We start from the raw sequence: 20,112 nt of genomic DNA on the forward strand, positions 1-20,112 counted from the left end.
AGATGCCTGCAGTGCCACTGGTAGGATAATTGTACAAGGTCAGGATGGAAATAGCTGTCAGTCTAAAGCATAAATGATGCTAGTTTACTTCTTAAGCATTTATAGGATTTTGTTCCATAGGTACTGGAACAGCAAAGAAAAGAACAGGCCGTCTAAGAAAAGAAAATATACTTTTTTTCCCCTGTTGTATTATAAAAGAGTCATTCCGATTCTGAAAGTGTTTATTTATGCACATGAAACTGTAAAACAGACAGCTTATTAGTTTTCACAACCAGGCCTCCAATTGTCCTCATTATAGGTTTGCAAAAGCAGTGGGTAGGCCACCATCCTGGCGTTCTTTGGCCGGGATATAGAAGGCATTTCTCTCCTGTGCATAGTAAACATGGCTGAGATTTTAGTTACATATTTTCATACAATATTTTTCATTTCTCTCACCCGATGCACATTACAGATGTTTGCTGAAATGATGCATGGGTGAATAGAAGACATCTGTGTGCTCCAGTGCATTTTCTGAAGTGTTTAATTGTTCCAGAAACTTTCAGGCTCATTTTAAAAACACAATGTTAAGTGTGTATGGAGGTTTCATTAAGCTACAAAACTGTTTATACCTCGAAATGCTCCAGAATATAATATGGAAACTGAATTTTATTTCCCCAGTTTACGTCTCAAAACAGAGCCAGAGAAATGACAGGATACATTTTGGTGCTGTCCATCCACCCGACTGCAGTTAAAAATCTGTCCCTGTTTCCATAATAAATTCAATTTGGAGCCTGTAGAATTTGGCAGCAACATTTCACTACAGGCTGACAGCTGGCACAGAGGGAGAACACCCAACGAGCAATGGCTAGGCCTTTGCAAAAGAAGATGGCGTGGGACATGGTTGTTTAGGATTGCACTGTGTGGTATGTGTCTTCAAAGAGAGGTTTCTGAAGAGAAACGGCAAGCGGAGGCTTCCTCGGCATCCTGTTCAATTGCAGGATTGATCACCAACGAAAGAGAAAGGTTAAATCTTCTATTATCACCCTGACATAACTTTCTAGTTAAACAAGAGTGGTTCAGAGCACAAGTTCCTAGAAGGAAGTGGAAACCTGTCTTCTTGCTTATAGGTGAACGAAACCCAAACAGATGGTACAGTTCACTATTTATTTCCCGCAGAACTTGGTCGGGAAGAATTCTTCATACACAGGGTCTTTATTCTCGTCTTACCCCTAGATTCTTCATGACATTTTTTTTTTCTTAAATTCCATATATATGTATGAGCATACGGTATTTGTCCTTCTCTTTCTAACTTACTTCACTCTGTATGACAGACTCTAGGTCCATCCACCTCATTACAAATAGCTCAATATCGTTCCTTTTTATGGCTGAGTAATATTCCATTGTACATATATGCCACATCTTCTTTATCCATTCATCCGATGATGGACACTTAGGTTGTTTCCATCTCCGGGCTATTGTAAATAGAGCAGCAATGAACATTGTGGTACATGACTCTTTTTGAATTATGGTTTTCTCAGGGTATATGCCCAGTAGTGGGATTGCTGGGTCGTATGGTAGTTCTATTTCTAGTTTTTTAAGGAACCTTCATACTGTTCTCCATAGTGGCTGTACCAATTCACATTCCCACCAGCAGTGCAAGAGTGTTCCCTTTTCTCCACACCCTCTCCAGCATTTATTGTTTCTAGGTTTTTTGATGATGGCCATTCTGACTGGTGTGAAATTATCTCATTGAAGTTTAGATTTGGATTTCTCTAGTAATTAATGATGTTGAGCATTCTTTCATGTGTTTGTTGGCAGTCTGTATATCTTCTTTGGAGAAATGTCTATTTAGGTCTTCTACCCATTTTTGGATTGGGTTGTTTGTTTTATTTGTTATTGAGCTGCTTGTAAATTTTGGAGATTAATCCTTTGTCAGTTGCTTCATTTGCAAATATTTTCTCCCATTCTGAGGGTTGTCTTTTCATCTCGTTTATGGTTCCTTTGCTGTGCAAAAGCTTTGAAGTTTCATTAGGTCCCATTTGTTTATTTTTGTTTTTATTTCCATTTCTCTAGGAGGTGGGTCAAAAAGGATCTTGCTGTGATTTATGTCATAGAATCTGCCTATGTTTTACTCTAAGAGTTTGATAGTGTCTGGCCTTACATTTAGGTCTTTAATCCATTTTGAGCTTATTTTTGTGTATGGTGTTAGGGAGTGATCTAATCTCATACTTTTACATGTACCTGTCCAGTTTTCCCAGCACCACTTATTGAAGAGGCTGTCCTTTCTCCACTGTACATTCCTGCCTCCTTTATCAAACATAAGGTGACCGTATGTGCGTGGGTTTATCTCTGGCCTTTCTATCCTGTTCCATTGATCTGTCTTTCTGTTTTTGTGCCAGTATCATACTGTCTTGATTACTGTAGCTTTGTAGTATAGTCTGAAGTCAGGCAGCCTGATACCTCAAGCTCCGTTTTTCCTTCTCAAGATTGCTTTGGCTATTCGGGGTCTTTTGTGTTTCCATACAAATTGTGCAATTTTTTGTTCTAGTTCTGTGAAAAATGCCAGTGGTAGTTTGATAGGGATTGCATTGAATCTGTAGATTGCTTTGGGTAGTAGAGTCATTTTCACAATGTTGATTCTTCCAATCCAAGAATATGGTATATCTCTCCATCTATTTGTATCTTCTTTAATTTCTTTCATCAATGTCTTATAATTTTCTGCATACAGTTCTTTTGTCTCCTTAGGTAGGTTTATTCCTAGATATTTTATTCTTTTAGTTGTAGTGGTAAATGGGAGTGTTTTCTTGATTTCACTTTCAGATTTTTCATCATTAGTGTATAGGATGCCAGAGATTTTTGTGCATTTATTTTGTATCCTGCTACTTTACCAAATTCATTGATTAGCTCTAGTAGTTTTCTGGTAGCATCTTTAGGATTCTCTATGTATACTATCATGTCACCTGCAAACAGTGACAGCTTTACTTCTTCTTTTCCAATTTGGATTCCTTTTATTTCCTTTTCTTCTCTGATTGCTGTGGCTAAAACTTCCAAAACTATGTTGAATAAGAGTGGTGAGAGTGGGCAACCTTGTCTTGTTCCTGATCTTAGTGGAAATGCTTTCAAGTTTTCACCATTTAGGACGATGTTGGCTGTGGGTTTGTCATATATGGCCTTTATTATGTTGAGGAAAGTTCACACTGTGCCTACTTTCTGGAGGGTTTTTTTTTTTTTTTTATCATAAATGGGTGTTGAATTTTGTCAAAAGCTTTCTCTGCATCTATTGAGATGACCATATGGTTTTTCTCCTTCAATTTGTTAATATGGTGTATCACATTGATTGATTTGCGTATATTGAAGAATCCTGCCTACTTGATCATGGTGTATGATCCTCTAATGTGCTGTTGGATTCTGTTTGCTAGTATTTTGTTGAGGATTTTTGCATCTATGTTCATCAGTGATATTGGCCTGTAGTTTTCTTTCTTTGTGACATCCTTGTCTGGTTTTGGTATCAAGGTGATGGTGGCCTCGTAGAAGGAGTTTGGGAGTGTTCCTCCCTCTGCTATATTTTGGAAGAGTTTGAGAGGGATAGGTGTTAGCTCTTTCTAAATGTTTGATAGAATTCTCCTGTGAAGCTATCTGGTCCTGGGCTTTTGTTTGTTGGAAGACTTTTAATCACAGTTTCAATTTCAGTGCTTGTGATTGGTCTGTTCATATTTTCTATTTCTTCCTGATTCAGTCTTGGCAGGTTGTGCATTTCTAAGAATTTGTCCATTTCTTCCAGGTTGTCCATTTTATTGGCATATAGTTGCTTGTAGTAATCTCTCATCATCTTTTGTATTTCTGCTGGGTGAGTTGTTACTTCTTCTGTTTCATTTCTAATTCTATTGATTTGTGTCTTCTCCCTTTTTCTCTTGATGAGTCTGGCTAATGGTTTATCAATTTTGTTTATCTTCTCAAAGAACCAGCTTTTAGTTTTGTTGATCTTTGCTGCCGTTTCCTTCATTTCTTTTTCATTTATTTCTGATCTGATTTTTATAATTTATTTCCTTTTGCTAATTTTGGGGTTTTTTGGTTCTTCTTTCTCTAAATGCTTTAGGTGCAAGGTTAGGTTGTTTATTCAAGATGTTTCCTGTTTCTTAAGGTGGGCTTGTATTGCTATAAACTTCACTCTTAGAACTGCTTTTGCTGCATCCCATAGGTTTTGGGTTGTCGTGTCTCCATTGTCATTTGTTTCTAGGTATTTTTTAATTTCCTCTGTCATTTCTTCAGTGATCACTTCTTTATTAAGTAGTGTATTGTTTCGCCTCCATGTGTTTGTATTTTTTACAGATCTTTTCCTGTAATTGATATCTAGTCTCATGGCGTTGTGGTCGGATAAGATACTTGACACAATTTCAATTTTCTTAAATTTACCAAGGCTTGATTTGTGACCCAAGATATGATCTATCCTGGAGAATGTTCCATGAGCACTAGAGAAAAATGTGTATTCTGTTGTTTTTGGATGGAGTGTCCTATAAATATCAATTAAATCCATCTTGTTTAATGTATCATTTAAAGCTTGTGTTTCCTTATTTATTTTCATTTTGGATGATCTGTCCATGGGTTAAAGTGGGGTGTTAAAGTCCCCTACTATGAATGTGTTACTGTTGATTTCCCCTTTTATGGCTGTTAGTATTTGCCTTATGTATTGAGGTGCTCCTATGTTGGGTGCATAAATATTTACAGTTGTTATATCTTCTTCTTGGATCCATCCCTTGATCATTATCTAGTGTCCTTCTTTGTCTCTTCTAATAGTCTTTATTTTAAAGTCTATTTTGTCTGATATGAGAATTGCTACTCCAGCTTTCTTTTGGTTTCCATTTGCATGAAATATCTTTTTCCATCCCCTTACTTTCAGTCTGTATGTGTCTCTAGGTCTGAAGTGGGTCTCTTGTAGACAGCATATATATGGGTCTTGTTTTTGTATCCATTCAGCCAATCTGTGTCTTTTGGTGGGAGCATTTAGTCCATTTACATTGAAGATAATTATCGATATATATGTTCCTATTCCCATTTTCTAAATTGTTTTGGGTTCGTTACTGTAGATCTTTTCCTTCTCTTGGGTTTCTTGCCTAGAGAAGTTCCTTTAGCATTTGTTGTAAAGCTGGTTTGGTGGTGCTGAACTCTCTCAGCTTTTGCTTGTCTGTAAAGGTTTTAATTTCTCCATCAAATCTGAATGAGATCCTTGCTGGGTAGAGTAATCTTGGTTGCAGGTTTTTCTCCTTCATCACTTTCAGTATGTCCTGCCACTCCCTTCTGGCTTGCAGGGTTTCTGCTGAGAGATCAGCAGTTATCCTTATGGGGATTCCCTTGTGTGTTATTTGTTGTTTTTCCCTTGCTGCTTTTAATATGCTTTCTTTGTATTTAATTTTTGACAGTTTGATTAATATGTGTCTTGGCATGTTTCTCCTTGGATTTATCCTGTATGGAACTCTCTGTGCTTCCTGGACTTGATTAACTACTTCCTTTCCCGTATTAGGGAAGTTTTCAACTATAATCTCTTCAAATATTTTCTCAGTCCCTTTCTACTTCTCTTCTTCTTCTGAAACCCCTATAATGCGAATGTTGGTGTGTTTAATGTTGTCCCAGAGGTCTCTGAGACTGTCCTCAGTTCTTTTCATTCTTTTTTCTTTATTCTGCTCTGCAGTAGTTATTTCCACTATTTTATCTTCCAGGTCACTTATCCGTTCTTCTGCCTCAGTTATTCTACTATTGATCCGTTCTAGAGTATTTTTAATTTCATTTATTGTGTTGTTCATCGTTGCTTGTTTCATCTTTAGTTCTTCTAGGTCCTTGTTAAATGTTCCTTGCATTTTCTCTATTGTATTTCCAAGATTTTGGATCATCTTTACTATCATTATTCTGAATTCTTTTTCAGGTAGAAAGCCTATTTCCTCTTCATTTGTTAGGTCTGTTGGGTTTTTATCTTGCTCCTTCATCTGCTGTGTTTTCCTGTCTTCTAATTTTGCTTATCTTACTGTGTTTGGGGTCTCCTTTTTGCAGGCTGCAGGTTCGTAGTTCCTGTTGTTTTTGGTGTCTGTCCCCAGTGGCTAAAGTTGGTTTAGTGGGTTGTGTAGGCTTCCTGGTGGAGGGGACTAGTGCCTGTGTTCTGGTGGATGAGGCTGGATCTTGTCTTTCTGGTGGGCAGGTCCACGTCTGGTGGTGTGTTTTGGGGTGTCTGTGGACTTATTATGATTTTAGGCAGCCTCTCTGCTAATGGTTGGGGTTGTGTTCCTGTCTTGCTAGTTGTTTGGCATAGGGTGTCCAGCACTGTAGCTTGCTGGTCGTTGAGTAGAGCTGGGTCTTGGCGTTGAGATGGAGATCTCTGGGAGATTTTCACTGTTTGATATTACGTGGAGCTGGGAGGTCTCTTGTGGACCAGTGTCCTGAAGTTGGCTCTCCCACCTCAGAGGCACAGCACTGACTCCTGGCTGCAGCACTAAGAGCCTTTCATCCACATGGCTTAGAATAAAAGGGAGAAAAAGTAGAAAGAAAGAAAGAGGATAAAAGAAAATAAAATAAAGTAAGGTAAAATAAAATAATTAAAATAAAAAAATAATTATTAAGAAAAATTTTTTTTAAAAAGAAAAAAAAAGGAAACGGACTGATAGAACCCTAGGACAAATGGTGAAAGCAAAGCTATACAGACAAAATCTCACACAGAAGCATACACATACACACAAAAAGAGGAAAAGGGGATAAAATAATCTATCTTGCTCTTAAAGTCCACCTCCTCAGTTTGGGATGATTCGTTGTCTATTCAGGTATTCCACAGATGCAGGGTACATCAAGTTGATTGTGGAGATTTATTCCGCTGCTCTTGAGGCTGCTGGGAGAGATTTCCCTTTATTTTCTTTGTTCGCACAGCTCCCAGGGTTCAGCTTTGGATTTGGCCCCGCCTCTGCGTGTAGGTCGCTGGAGGGCGTCTGTTCTTCTCTCAGACAGGAAGGGGTCAAAGGAGCAGCTGATTGGATGGCTCTGGCTCACTCAGGCCGTGGGGGCGGGGGGGAGGGAGGGGCACTGAGTGCGGCGCGAGCCTGCGGCGGCAGAGGGTGGTATGACTTTGCACCGGCCTGAGGCGCGCTGTGTATTCTCCCGGGGAAGTTGTCCCTGGATCCCAGGACCGCGGCAGTGGCGGGCTGAACCGGCTCCCCGGAAGGGAGGTGTGGACAGTGACCTGTCCTCGCACACAGGCTTCTTGGTGGCGGCAGCAGCAGCCTTAGCATCTCATGCCCGTCTCTGGGCTCCGCGCTGTTAGCCGCGGCTCGCGCCCGTCTCTGGAGCTCCTTTAAGCAGCGCTCTTAATCCGCTCTCCTCGCGCACCAGGAAACAGAGGGAGTTTTCCCTTACTCCCTTCCGGCTAGCCGTGGTGCACTAATCACTTCAGGCTGTGTTCTCGCCGCCAGTCGTCTTCCTGCGCTCCAACCGACGCCCAAGCCTCAGCTCCCAGCCCCGCCCTCCCCGGCGGGTGAGCCCCGCCCTCCCCGGCGGGTGAGCAGACAAGCCTGTTGGCCTGGTGAGTGTTGGTCGGCACTGCTCCTCTGTGCGGGAATCTCCCCGCTTTACCCTCCGCACCCCTGTTGCTGTGCTCTCCTCCGCGGCTCTGAAGCTCCCCCGCTCCACCACCCGCAGTCTCCGCCCTCAGCCTCCGCCCGCGAAGGGGCTTCTGGTGTGTGGAATCCTTTCCTCCTTCACGGCTCCCTCCCACTGGTGCAGGTCCCGTCCGTATTCTTTTGTCTCTGTTTTTTCTTTTGCCCTACCCAGCTACGTGGGGAATTTCTTGCCTTTTGGGAGGTCTGAGGTCTTCTGCCGGCGTTCAGTGGGTGTTCTGTAGGAGTTGTTCCACGTGTAGATGTATTTCTGATGTATCTGTGGGGAGGAAGGTGATCTCCGCGTCTTACTCTTCGCCATCTTCCCCCTCTCCCCTCAGATTTTTTCTTAAGCGCACTAGGTCTGTGCTGTGTTGTAATTGGGGGTGGGGTACGGGGTGCACAACAAACAAACCAAAAAAACCTCTAAAAGTGCATGCCAGTCATGTACAGAATAACCCCAGAGCATAGTTTGATAAAACTAAAAAAAAAAAAAAAAAAAAAAGGATTTCGCATGACACGTTTAAAACTTCCAGGGCCAGGTGCTTCAGCTTCTAGTTAGTCAACAAGTTACACAGGTATCATGAAATTATTGCCCTGCTATTCAACAACCAAAAAGGGTTGTCATTAGCAACACCTGTTCCCCATTACGTCTTGTATTGCCTACTACTCGGGGGAATTAATAAGGAGGATGAGGGAAGATGGGTTGAGGGTTTAGTTTTATTAAAATAACGAAGGCATTTGCATCGGTTGCTGTGACCTGTTAGGCCTCTGATCTTTGGAAAGTCTGAATGTTTAAGTAACATATTTTCAGATGATGATGCCAGACGCTCTTTCTGGGTATTGTACATACTGAACTTGGATCAGAGTAGCCAAAAGGCCAAATCAAAGTTGGAAGATGATATTAGGAGGGCCAGTAATGCATACCTTTCTGAATTTCAGCTATTGCAAAGGTTCTGCTGTTTTATTTTTTCACTTGCTATTGAAATGCTTATTCTCTGAAAATGTATTGCAAATGAGTCTTGCCAAATGGGGCTTGTGTTCTTCTTATCGTAAGAGTTTTAGCTTTTCCAATGCTCATATTTTCGCGCTGCACCAAACCTTTGTTTTTCTGCTCAGTGTGTCAGCACCAGCATTTTTTCTTTCTGACTAATGTGCAGAATTGGTGTGCTGTCTTGCTCATAAAGAAGTAGAGCCTAGCTAACAGAGCTGCCCTACCCAAATCCCAACATCTTATTTTCCGGAAGACCTTTCATCTTAGTTTGTCAGCAAACTGGAACCTCTAACCTGACAGTGTAAAATTGTTGATGGTTAATTTTTCTTGTAGTGTTTGCTGTCATTATAGGGGGCAGATGTGTAGGTTCTGCTGCTAATGGGAGGGGACTTTCAGGTGTGGCAAGAGGCAAACGATACTGGAGCCCTCTGTTAATTAAAATCCAAGCAGCACTTTGGCAAATTGCACTTAACCAAGAAGCTAAATGCAGAAAAATGGGTTTATTAAAAGCAGAATTCACCTTGGAGTTGACATGCTCACACTTGACTTGATACTAGCAGGATGAATTGTGGTGACAGGGATCATTTTTATTGACAACAGCTGGAAATACAACAGCTATATTATTATAATTAGGATCAGCATCAAGTTGGATTATAATAGGGGCTTTCTTGGAGAAATGGCACAGTGTCAAATTTATAGTCACTAGCTAAATGAGTCTCTTGTATCCTCGACAAAGGGACAAAAACAGTTCCAAATGAAAACACAAACAGAGAATCCTGTTGTTATATTTGCTGGGTATTACTCAGGGTCCTATTTATCACACACCAACACTTGCCGCTTTGAAGAAACATTATCCCTCAAGGTTTACACTTTTCAATTTGCCTCTGTGGTCTGCATTCTGCATGCATTTCCATGGAGAAGCCTATACCGCAGCTTGACTAGAAATCTTTTCTGCTGTAAGATTAACCTCAAAGCATCCATTTTTCCCCCTCTGGGTAATCACTTGACAAATGCATCCACAAAACCTCTGCACACATTTATTCCAGTGTACAGGTACATCAACAGTCTTGAATCACTATTAGGAGAAATATCATCCTTGACGGAAAGCAGACACCTTTGCATTTCCAGGTGTCTGAAGTTGAAGGATGTGGATTTCCTGGGAAGCCAGACAACAGGCAGAAATATCCTGGAGGAGGATGTGGGTAAAAGCTTGTCTTAGCTTTGTTACAGTCCCCAGCCCAGTGGTTCTTCTTGGGAAGCGTGTGGAATTTGCATGGACGGGGAGATATGACACTCAAATATGGGAGATATTCACTCACATAACATTGAGAAACTTGTATTGAGGATGTGTCCAGTGCCTGGTCTTGTGCTGGCTACATCAAAATACATTGTATTTTTGAACCCACAGCAATTTTATACCACAGAGCAAATTGACTGGATGAGAGAATGTGAGATTTGTGTGTGTGTGTGTGTGTGTGTGTGTGTGTTTTCTAAGTCACTTTCTTATTAAAGACAAGAACATATTGATACATTTGAGAATACCTTTTTGTGTTTCCTCTTCCAAATTTAAGGAAATGAGCTATTATTTTTTTCTTTTCCATTATGGTTTATCACAGGATATTGAATATAGTTCCCTGTGCTATACAGGAGGACTTTGTTTTTTATCCATTCTGTATATAATAGTTTGCGTCTGCTAATCCCAAACTCCCAATCCATGCTTTTCCCACCTTCCTCCCCCTTGACAACCACCAATCTATTCTCTATGTCCCTGATTCTGTTTCTATTTCATAGATAGGTTCATTTGTGTCATATTTTAGTTTCCATGTATAAGTGGTATCATGTGGTATTTGTCTTTCTCTTTCTGACTTACCTGAGTTAGTATGATAATCTGTAGTTGCATCCGTGTTGCTACAAATGGCATTATTTCATTATTTTTTATGGCTGAGTAGTATTCCATTGTTATATATGTACCACATCTTCTTTATCCATTCCTCTGTCGATGGACATGTAGATTGTTTCCATGTCATGGTTATTGTGAATAGTGCTGCTATGAACATAGGGGTGCATGCCTCTTTTTGAATTACAGTTTTGTCTGGATATATGCCCAGGAGTGGGATTGCTGGATCATGTGGTGATTCTATTTTTAGTTTTCCGAGGACCCTCCATACTTTCTTCCACAGTGGCTGCACCAACTTATGTTCCCACCAACAGTGTAGGAGGGTTCCCTTTTCTCCACATCCTCTCCAGCGGAAATAAGCTACTATTATAACGACTAGGCAGGACTACACTTAATTATAAATTACAACATCCACCACCACTTAAAATTGTAAAAGACTAGTTTATTATTCAATCTCTCATGTAGATACACATGATGTACATGTAATTACAGTGACAATAAGCTCTCAGAAATATTGAGTAAATAACTCTTCTATACTGTTTGCATAAATTATTATATTTAATTAACTCAGTAAACCTAGGATATAACAATTACTGTCACCTTCCTGTTTTACAGATTAAGGAATCCAAGCTTAGAAAAGTTTTGTTACTTGGCCGAGGACACAGAACTAGTAAAAGTTGAGGATGGAATATAAAACAGGTGTTCTGGTTAGAGACAGTTTGACTTCAAATTTATCTTCTCAGCCACTGCTGTCTACTTACTAGTATCTCATTTGATCCTCACATAAAACTTTGAGGTTTGAAGAATAAAAACTATTGTTTTTGTATGTGAAAAAACTGAATCACAGAGCAGAGCATGTAAATGATGGAGAAAATGGTCCCCTACTCTTGCCTCAATGTTAGGTAATGTGATAGGAGTCCTCTCATAATAAGATAATATAAATTTATACTAACTAATGAAAATAGATGTAATCTTCATCAGTCTTGTAACAGTAAATTCTCAAGGAACTATCCCCAACTTCTTTTGTCTTTCTTAAATTTTTATTTATTTATTTATTTATGGCTGCATTGGGTCTTTGTTGCTGTGTGCGGGCTTTCATTGCGGTGGCTTCTTTTGTCACAGACCATAGGCCCTAGGCGCGTGGGCTTCAGTAGTTGTGGTTCACAGGCTCTAGAGCTCAGGCTCAGTAGTTGTGGCGCATGGGCCTAGGTGCTCCGCGGCATGTGGGATCTTCCCGGACCAGGGCTCGAACCCGTGTCCCCTGCATTGGCAGGCGTACTTCCAACCACTGCACCACCAGGGAAGCCCCCCAACTTCTATTTAATAAGAAATAATCTCCATGACTGTTTATGCAGTAGGAGTGGTTTAAAAATTACTTCATTTTATATACAAATCTGAGCAAAAGTTCTTCACAGTAATCAGGGTAGAAATTAATGCTTCTATGGAGAAGAGTGAAGTTAAAATTTTAAAAGTCTGGTGCCCACTCCAGTTGTTCTAAACTGTGGCTTTACATCAGATTGCCTGAGAAGACTTTAAAAAGTATCCCACCCTCATCCCTGTATTGCCAACCCACAGATCTGAAAGGAACCCTAGGGATCTAAATATTTTTCAGAGCTACATTCTAATCCATGAGCAGAGGTGATACTCACAGGCTTAGCATGTGGTAATTTCCGTTCTAGCCCCTACATATATTATTTTGCTTGACCCTCACAGTAACTCTAATATTCATTGTAGATTTGAAATCTGGGGCTAAGACAAGTTAAGTGATTGGTCCAAAGAGAAAGAGGTACTTGTTTCAGAACATTCCATATGGAATTATTCCATCTATGAAACTATTAACCCCACGCTACTCTGTCCAAATACACTCACCCCACAAATATATGCAGAGATACTGTCATTGTTCAGACACTATCTAGATTTTTTTTTTTTTTCCTCTGTGAAGACATTTCTTAATTTTAGAGTCCCTCACTAGAAGGTAAATTTGTTGATGACAGAAAGTTTTTATTTTGTCACTTCTCTTTTTCCAGCCTAAACAGAGCCTGGTACAAAATGCTCACACTGACTAACTTAGCATGATACAGATTATAGAGCTTGACTCTATTTTCCTGATAATGTGTTATTTCATAATGGGGGAAGATCATTTCTCCTAAAAGAAATCTAAATAAATACACAACAAAACAAAGGAAAACAAAAAAGTTATTGCGTGGTCTTCTGCATGGAAGAGTTCACCCTTTCTGATCAGTCTCTGAACTCACTTCTTTCAGTAATTCTTGAATCTTTTTCTCGCAATTCATTTTTTAAAATCTTACTCAGCTTACCCCCAGTTGAACATTTTAGATAAACTTAATGCAAGGACCAAAACAAGAAAATAAGCGTTGAGACCCATATTTATTGTCATTACCCAGTGTCAATGTTTTGTCACCTCTTAACTGGACTATTGCTGTAAACCACATAACTCATCTGATCACCTAATCTTCTATATCTCTGCCTCCAACTGAATCTGCAAGCACTAATGGAGGAGCCTTCTACCTAGGGTTGATCCCTAACTGATATATTTTCTCTCTTTCCTACAGGATGAAGCCAACTCTCCCCATCTTGACATTCACGTGCCCTTGTATTTTGTTCTCAGCTTGCATCTCCAACCTTAGCTTTAATGGCTGGCTTTTCCAGACATCTCTCCTCCTAGAAAAATCTAGTCACTTTTATCTTATTATCCTCCTCTCACCTGGAATGTTTTTCCTCCATTTCTTCTCCATCCCACACAATATTCAAATAACTGCAAATACTGTACTTTCATGTCCTCATTTCACCAGCTCGTTGATGAGCTACCTTTGAAAGTGAGTCTTTATTAATTATTTTTTTGATACCGTTCCCAGTATCTGGTGGAATGTATTACACAGTTGACATTCAGAGCATTTTTTTATTTCTGACTGTAGACTTTTGTAGCACCTCTGAATCATCATTCTGAGTAAAAATTCCAATTTTACAGGACAATCAACTGCTTGACAAATATCATTACATTGTCCTCTGTAGTGACTGTAATTCAAAACACTTCAGAAAGATTTTGATTGGCAAGATTTTGCAAAGGCTCTACATTGTTTCAGCAAACGTAGAGAAATGCTGCTCAGATCCACCCTCAGCTCCCTTCAGGTTTAAAACACTCTTCCCTAAGCTGCTGGGAGTGTTGACAATTGACAGCTCAGGGCTGATGATCCCTCAGCTGAAGATAGCTCCCTGCACCAGGGCCAAGCCTCCATTCTCAGGGAGGTTCCCACAGCCAGTAACTGGTCAGTGCCAGAGTATAAAGTCCTGGATGGATCTCCTCAATGACTATTCCAGCTCTAGAGGGGAGACCACTGAGGTCTGTGTTGTAGCTGCATCATTGCCCAAGTGTTCCTTCTGCTCAGACTTGTCCTTTTCACTTTCCCACAGATGTTGATCAAAGAGACTCTTCAGTAAAAATTCAAGAAATTTTCATCTTAGAATCTATTTCTAGGAAACTCATTTGTGATAGCTACCTACCGTTTGTCATGAAATCATCAGATAATTTATTCATTCGTCCATCAGTTAGCAAATATATGTTCGATAATTATATGTCTGACGCTTACTGGGTGAGGAAGACATTGACCCTGCCCTCATAGAACATGATTCTGTTCCCACACCAGACTTCTCCAATTTCTCCCCACTTTCAGCAATTCCCAGAATTTCCCTCAGTCTCTCAGACTATTTTGCTTTTACTTATGCTTGACTTTTGTTTAGAATTCCTCCCCTGCTCTTCTTTTCCTGGTTAAACTCTACCTTTCTTTCATAATTCCACTCAAATGCACTGCCTCTCAGAAAGCTGTCCCTGACCGTATCCAGTCTGTGCTGGATTAAGTGAGGGATCCAAATCTGGGGCTATTGCATTCAGCTGAATGTCTAGGTACATTTGTCTCTTCCCTTCTCTTCCCTCCCACCACCAAACTGTAAGCTTCTTGAGTGTAGATTTTGTTGTAATATATATATTTTGTATCAGGCAAGCTGAATGTGTTCAATTGCTAAATGAATGAGTGAATAAAAATAGAAAATTAATCTGGGAAAAAATTAAGGTTTTGATTCTGTTATCCATAGGCCCAATTATCTAAACATGTTGATTACTTGGTAGTTCCAATATAATTTTATATTCTGAGCAATTAAATAAAATGGGATAAAATATTCCTTTGATATTTCTGCACAACTTTTTTCAGCAGCCAATTTTTCCAGGTACATTCAGTTGTGCTTTTGCAAAACTTAAGTGCTACATGTTATATCCATCATATTATTAACCTTATGTTTCATATTTCTTTGATATGTATCTTTTTCATATTCTCTAAGCCCACATGAATCTGATAGGTATCTTTAAATGAAAACTACAAAGGAATCTTAAATAATACCAATTCTAAAAGAGCTATCTTTATATAGTACTCCAACCTAGCAGTACTCTTTCTTTTAAAAGGTTTGTATATCATTGAAGTTATGATAGAGTAGTTTATCTCCATATTTTTAAAATGATTTCTTTTCCTTCTTATTCCTACACATGGATTTCTGTATAATATGCTTGACAAAATTTAGTTCTTGGCAAAGAATGACGTGTTAATTATTATTTTCTCTCTTTCTTTCTTTTAGGTACGTCTGTCACTAATGTAACAGCTACCGATGCTGATGACCCAGTTTATGGAAACAGTGCGAAGTTGGTTTATAGTATCTTGGAAGGGCAACCTTATTTTTCCATTGAGCCTGAAACAGGTTTGTGGCCTAAATTTTGAATTCTATTTACCATGTCATTGCTTCAGGAGAATACTTTTCTTGGGATGTGGATTATGAAATGTTATGGTTAAGTACTTCACTACCTATCAATAACATTTGAATGTGTTATTCCTGTGCAATGGGAGGTACATGGCAAGCCTGACGATCATTTTGATACATATTAAAATGAATTGCAGATCCTTTGTAGAGTATCACCTGTTTAACAGATGGCCTGGCACCATTGTTCATCCCTGGGAAAATGAGCTTATAAAGCAGGCAGACTTAAATATCAGATTTAAGAATAAATACAGTTAGTTATCGGCTGCATGATGCTTGGCAAGTAACATTTATAAAGCTTTCTAAGTTTCAACTCACACATCTAGAAAGTGCTGTGGAACCTTTGTTATAGCCTTATGATGAAGATCAGATGAAGCAATAAATATTAAACCTACAGTACACGACATGTGGTAATCATTCCATGTGTGGATATTATTACATTTGCTATTAGATTCCTCATTTGTAAAACAGGGTACTGATATCTATGCACTAGAGGTCTTATGAAGATATTATTATTCTTGCCAATATTAAACCCCACCAGTATCCTGAGTCCAACGGTGTAGATTTTAGCAAACAGGAAATAAGTTATTTAAAATATAAGACAAAACAAAAAAAAAACTATTTTTAATGATTTGGAACATAACTTCATAAAATGATAGTTTTTGTAAATGAAGATATATCTTTTATTGTTTAATTTTAACAATGAGGTAAGAGAGTAAGCCATTTTGTCACACTTATCCTCTTGTTTTTTTATAGCACATTTTACAGTTATTATATATAACACCATCTTTTGTGTGTGCTTTTCTTCTGTATCTGGTGGTTTTGTCTGCAGACCTCCAAATAGAAAAATTCAGTATGTGGGCACATACACATATTGTTTCTTTGATTCATGAGTTTTCAGCAATATTGAGATGAATTTCCATGTCTTACCATTAAGTCAATTATTAATTAAATTAAAAATTTAAAGCCTCTCCTCACTTTTTTCTAATTCAAAGAGTAAAATCCTCATGCATTTAAAAGTGAGGAAAAAGTACATTTATACATAAATGGGTCATGGCTGAAAATTGAATTTAGATTTGGAAACAGGAAAGAGCTCTTGTAAAATACATTAATTAGGGGCATAATTACATTTTCTTCCTCAGTGAAAGAGGAAGTCTGCCATAACCGTCATCTCATTTGTGCTCTTTGATGACCCTGGGGAAGTGGTAGAGGAGGTAGTCAGCTTTGAATTTTGAGGGAAGAGAAAAAGTCTAGAGATGTCCTATTCCTTGGCCAAAGTCACAGTGAGAGTTGGGACCAGAGTTGGGACTCACACCCAGGTCCTTAATTTCAAAGCCAATGTCAGATATCTTTGAACTTCTCTTTTCATAGGCAGTAGTTATGGTGTAGTGGCTTCCACAAAACAGAAATGTGTTAATTGCTTAAGGGGAATTGAATAGTTTCCTCCTTTGCTCCTTGGCTATTTGTTTGTTTACTGGAATCTCAAAAGTTCACCATTTACAGTGTAATATAGTGAGAAATAATTGACATATAACTATATATTAGTTTCAGATGTATAACATAAAGATTCGATAATAGGTATGTATTGTGAAGTGATTATCATAGTAAGTCTCGTTAACATCCATCACCACACGTAGTTATATATATTTTTTTCTTATGATGCAAACTTTTAGGATCTACTCTCTTTGCAACTTTCAAATATACAACACAGCATTATTAACTATACTCACTGTGCTGAACATTATATCCCCAGGACTTATTTACTTTATAACTGTAAGTTTGTATCTTTGGATCAGCAATGGATATTAATCCAGCAAACATCCAGTCAGCATTCACTATGTTCCAGGTGCTAAATTTAATATAAGGAGACGAAATTCACAAAGGCTAATCTCAGCCTACAAGTATCTCACAATCCATTTTGGCAGACAGACTTTTTTTTTCAACATAAATACAAGGAAGTATGATGATGCCATTTAAATAATTTATATCTTAAGAATAACTTACCATGAAGTACAGAGAATAAAAGCCCGCTACTAAGTCAGAGGATTTGGGCAATTTTAAATCTCATTGACATATACTGCCATTTGCTTAATTAAATATTGTCAGCATCATTTAAGATTTACATTTTTACTTAGCATAATGAGTGTTTATCTCAACACATTCATTTTAGCCTTATTATTTCCAGTGTGACATATACAAAGTTATCTGACTTATATTTTAGAAAGTTATTCTGGTACTACTGTGGAAAATGTAATGGAGAAAAATGATACTTGAAGCACATACATAATAGTTGCTTAATAAATATTGGTTGAGTGAAGTTGAGGTTTTTAACTAAAGCAGACACAATGCAGAAGGAAATAGAGGCTAAATTTAATAATAAAGTCAGCCTAAGTTCTTTAGCTGAAGCATCACTATGTGTGAGTGAAATGTAAACCTTATTGTGTAAATGTGTGCGTAATTACACTTGAGTGTGTTCAAATGAAAACTGAGTGTTAGTTGTTCCCAAAGCATCTAAATTTGTCAATCTCTGAGGCCTTTGTTCTCTTTAAAAAAAAAAAAAATGAAACTGGTATGAATGTATGTGTGTGTGTATAAACACAGAAACAGATTCAGAATACTTTTTAATATTTTCTATTAGAAAAATATAGGTAAAAATGTACAAAGACCAGTGAGCATTTGGATTTTTTATTTTGTAAGTAAATGGAAAGAAAATACCCTTCCTGGTGACCAAACGATGTGTACCAGTTGTGTCCTCTGGGAAATAGACTCTTGAGGTGGAGTTAGGAAAACAAGTGACTTGCTAGGGGTTAATGACTGTGAAAGATAGAAGAAGCACTGTCTTAGTTCCAGCTGCTATAACAAAATACAATAAACTGGGTGGCTTATAAGAGTCAGAAAGTTATTTCTTAGAGTTCTAGAGGCTGGAAGTTTGAGATCAGCGTGGGCATGGTTGGGTTCCGGTGAGGACCCTCTTCTGGGTTGCAGAGGCTGACTTCTCCTATCCTCTTGGAAAGAGAACAAGCTGGCTCTCTGGCCTCTTTATACATGAACGCTGATACCATTTATGAGGGCTTCACCCTCATGATCTACCTCTCAAAGCCCCCACCTCCAAATACCATCACAGTGGGGATTACAGTTCCGTGTATGAATCTGGAGAAGGACAAAAGCATTCAATCCATATCAGAGATGAAACAGAAGTAGGCAGGGAAGCCCATCATACTGTGATGCAGACAGATCTCATACCCATGTAAGTTAGGAGGAGAGGACATAGGATAAGGCAATGTAGATTTGACAGCATCTTGGCCAAACCCATAGAGGTCCCTGGAACAAAGATTTCTCTTAAAAGGAGTCTCATGGTACACACAAATGACCAGGCTTTATTATCACTGCCATGCACAGTCATTGGCTGGGATGTGTCTGGGAAGAGTAGGTCCTCTACTTGAATCTTAAAACCGACCCTAAAAATGCCTCAGCTGGAGGTTGTCGGCTAACTGCACTCTTGGGCAAGTTCTTTCTTGAGAAGAAATCCAGGCAGTAGGTCTCTGTGGCTGCCACAAGTCATGGCAAAAACAAAAGAGAAAACGTTGAGAATGTGATGTTTATTTAAAACAATAATACATAAAATTAGTATGTGCTTGGTGAATTAGTCAAAAACTGATAGTAGGAGTGTTAATAGGTACATTTATTGGGGGAAAAAAGGCTATTGTGCTATTTTGATTTATAACAAGAAATGTATATTTGGTCTTTGTCCCAGTTTCTGGCACAGAGCTCCTAAAATCCTTAGAATTTCCTAAGAGGTGAGAGTGATAAAGGTGTCTTTTGTTATGTTAACCAGGTGACTTAGGGAACCAATGTTCTGATTAAAGGGTTGGGACTTTCAGTCCCACCCTCAGACCTCTGGGGAGGAGAAAAGGGCTGGAGTGTGACTCTTTTGCCAATGGCCAATGATTTCATCAGTCCTGCCCTTATAATGAAGCCTCCATAAAATCTGAAAAGGATGGGGTTCAGAGAGCTTCTGGATTGGTGAACAGGTGGAGATTTGGGGAGAGTGGCACCTGAAGAAAGCATGGCATCTCCACACCCTTTCCCCATACCTTGCCCCATGCGTCTCTTCTATGTGGCCATTCCTGAGTTATATCTTTTTACAATAACCTGATAATCTAGGAAGTGAAATGTTTTTCTGAGTTCTCTTAAGAGCCCTAGCAAATTAATTGAACTCAGGGAGGGGGTCGTGGGGACTTCTGATTTATAGCCAGTTGGTCAGAAGAACAAGTAACAACCTAGACTTGCAACTAGAGTCTGAAGTCCAAGAAGGGGGGTGAGGGAAACTGTGATCTTGAAGCAGTTGGTCAACATGGGTGACAGCCTGTGGAGCCTGATGCTACCTCTGGGTAGATAGTGTCTGAACAGGGTTGAATTGTAGGACTCCAGGCTTCTATCTGGAGAATCGTTTGGTGGGATGATCTTTATAAAGAAGATTGCCCATTGACCACTGTCAGCAGGTCACTGTTGCTAGAATATTTTCAGTAAAGAAAAGGAAACCAGAACATAGGAGACAAGAATACATTTATGTGTCTTGTTTTATCCTCACAAGAATGCTAAGAACAGAGCTCTGGACTTTGGAACAGAGAAGTTCTGCCCCCTTGCTTGCTACTTTCTAATTTTCTGGAATTATTTCCTGTTGCCATATAACACATCAATCACTCTGTCGGAGGGAGAGCTTCTCCTCCTATTTTAGGTATAAGCTTAAGACTGAGAAAGATTTGCCATTTTTTCTGTTTATCATCCTCTTT

The 20,112-nt window shown here is 39.0% G+C and overlaps 1 protein-coding gene across 2 annotated transcripts in view; it reads left to right on the forward strand.

Moving 5' to 3' along the window:
* The window catches only part of CDH8 (cadherin 8), a 1,195,405-nt gene that overhangs the window by 987,464 nt on the left and 187,829 nt on the right, over window positions 1-20,112 (forward strand). For both annotated transcript variants that reach the window (XM_079908493.1, XM_079908494.1), the window contains one exon: window positions 15,143-15,262. In XM_079908493.1, the coding sequence (XP_079764619.1) occupies window positions 15,143-15,262 (120 nt within the window). The remainder of the gene's footprint in view (window positions 1-15,142; window positions 15,263-20,112) is intronic.

This window comes from Stenella coeruleoalba, assembly GCF_951394435.1.
Source record: "Stenella coeruleoalba genome assembly, chromosome: 20".
NCBI classification, from domain to species: Eukaryota; Metazoa; Chordata; class Mammalia; order Artiodactyla; family Delphinidae; genus Stenella; species Stenella coeruleoalba.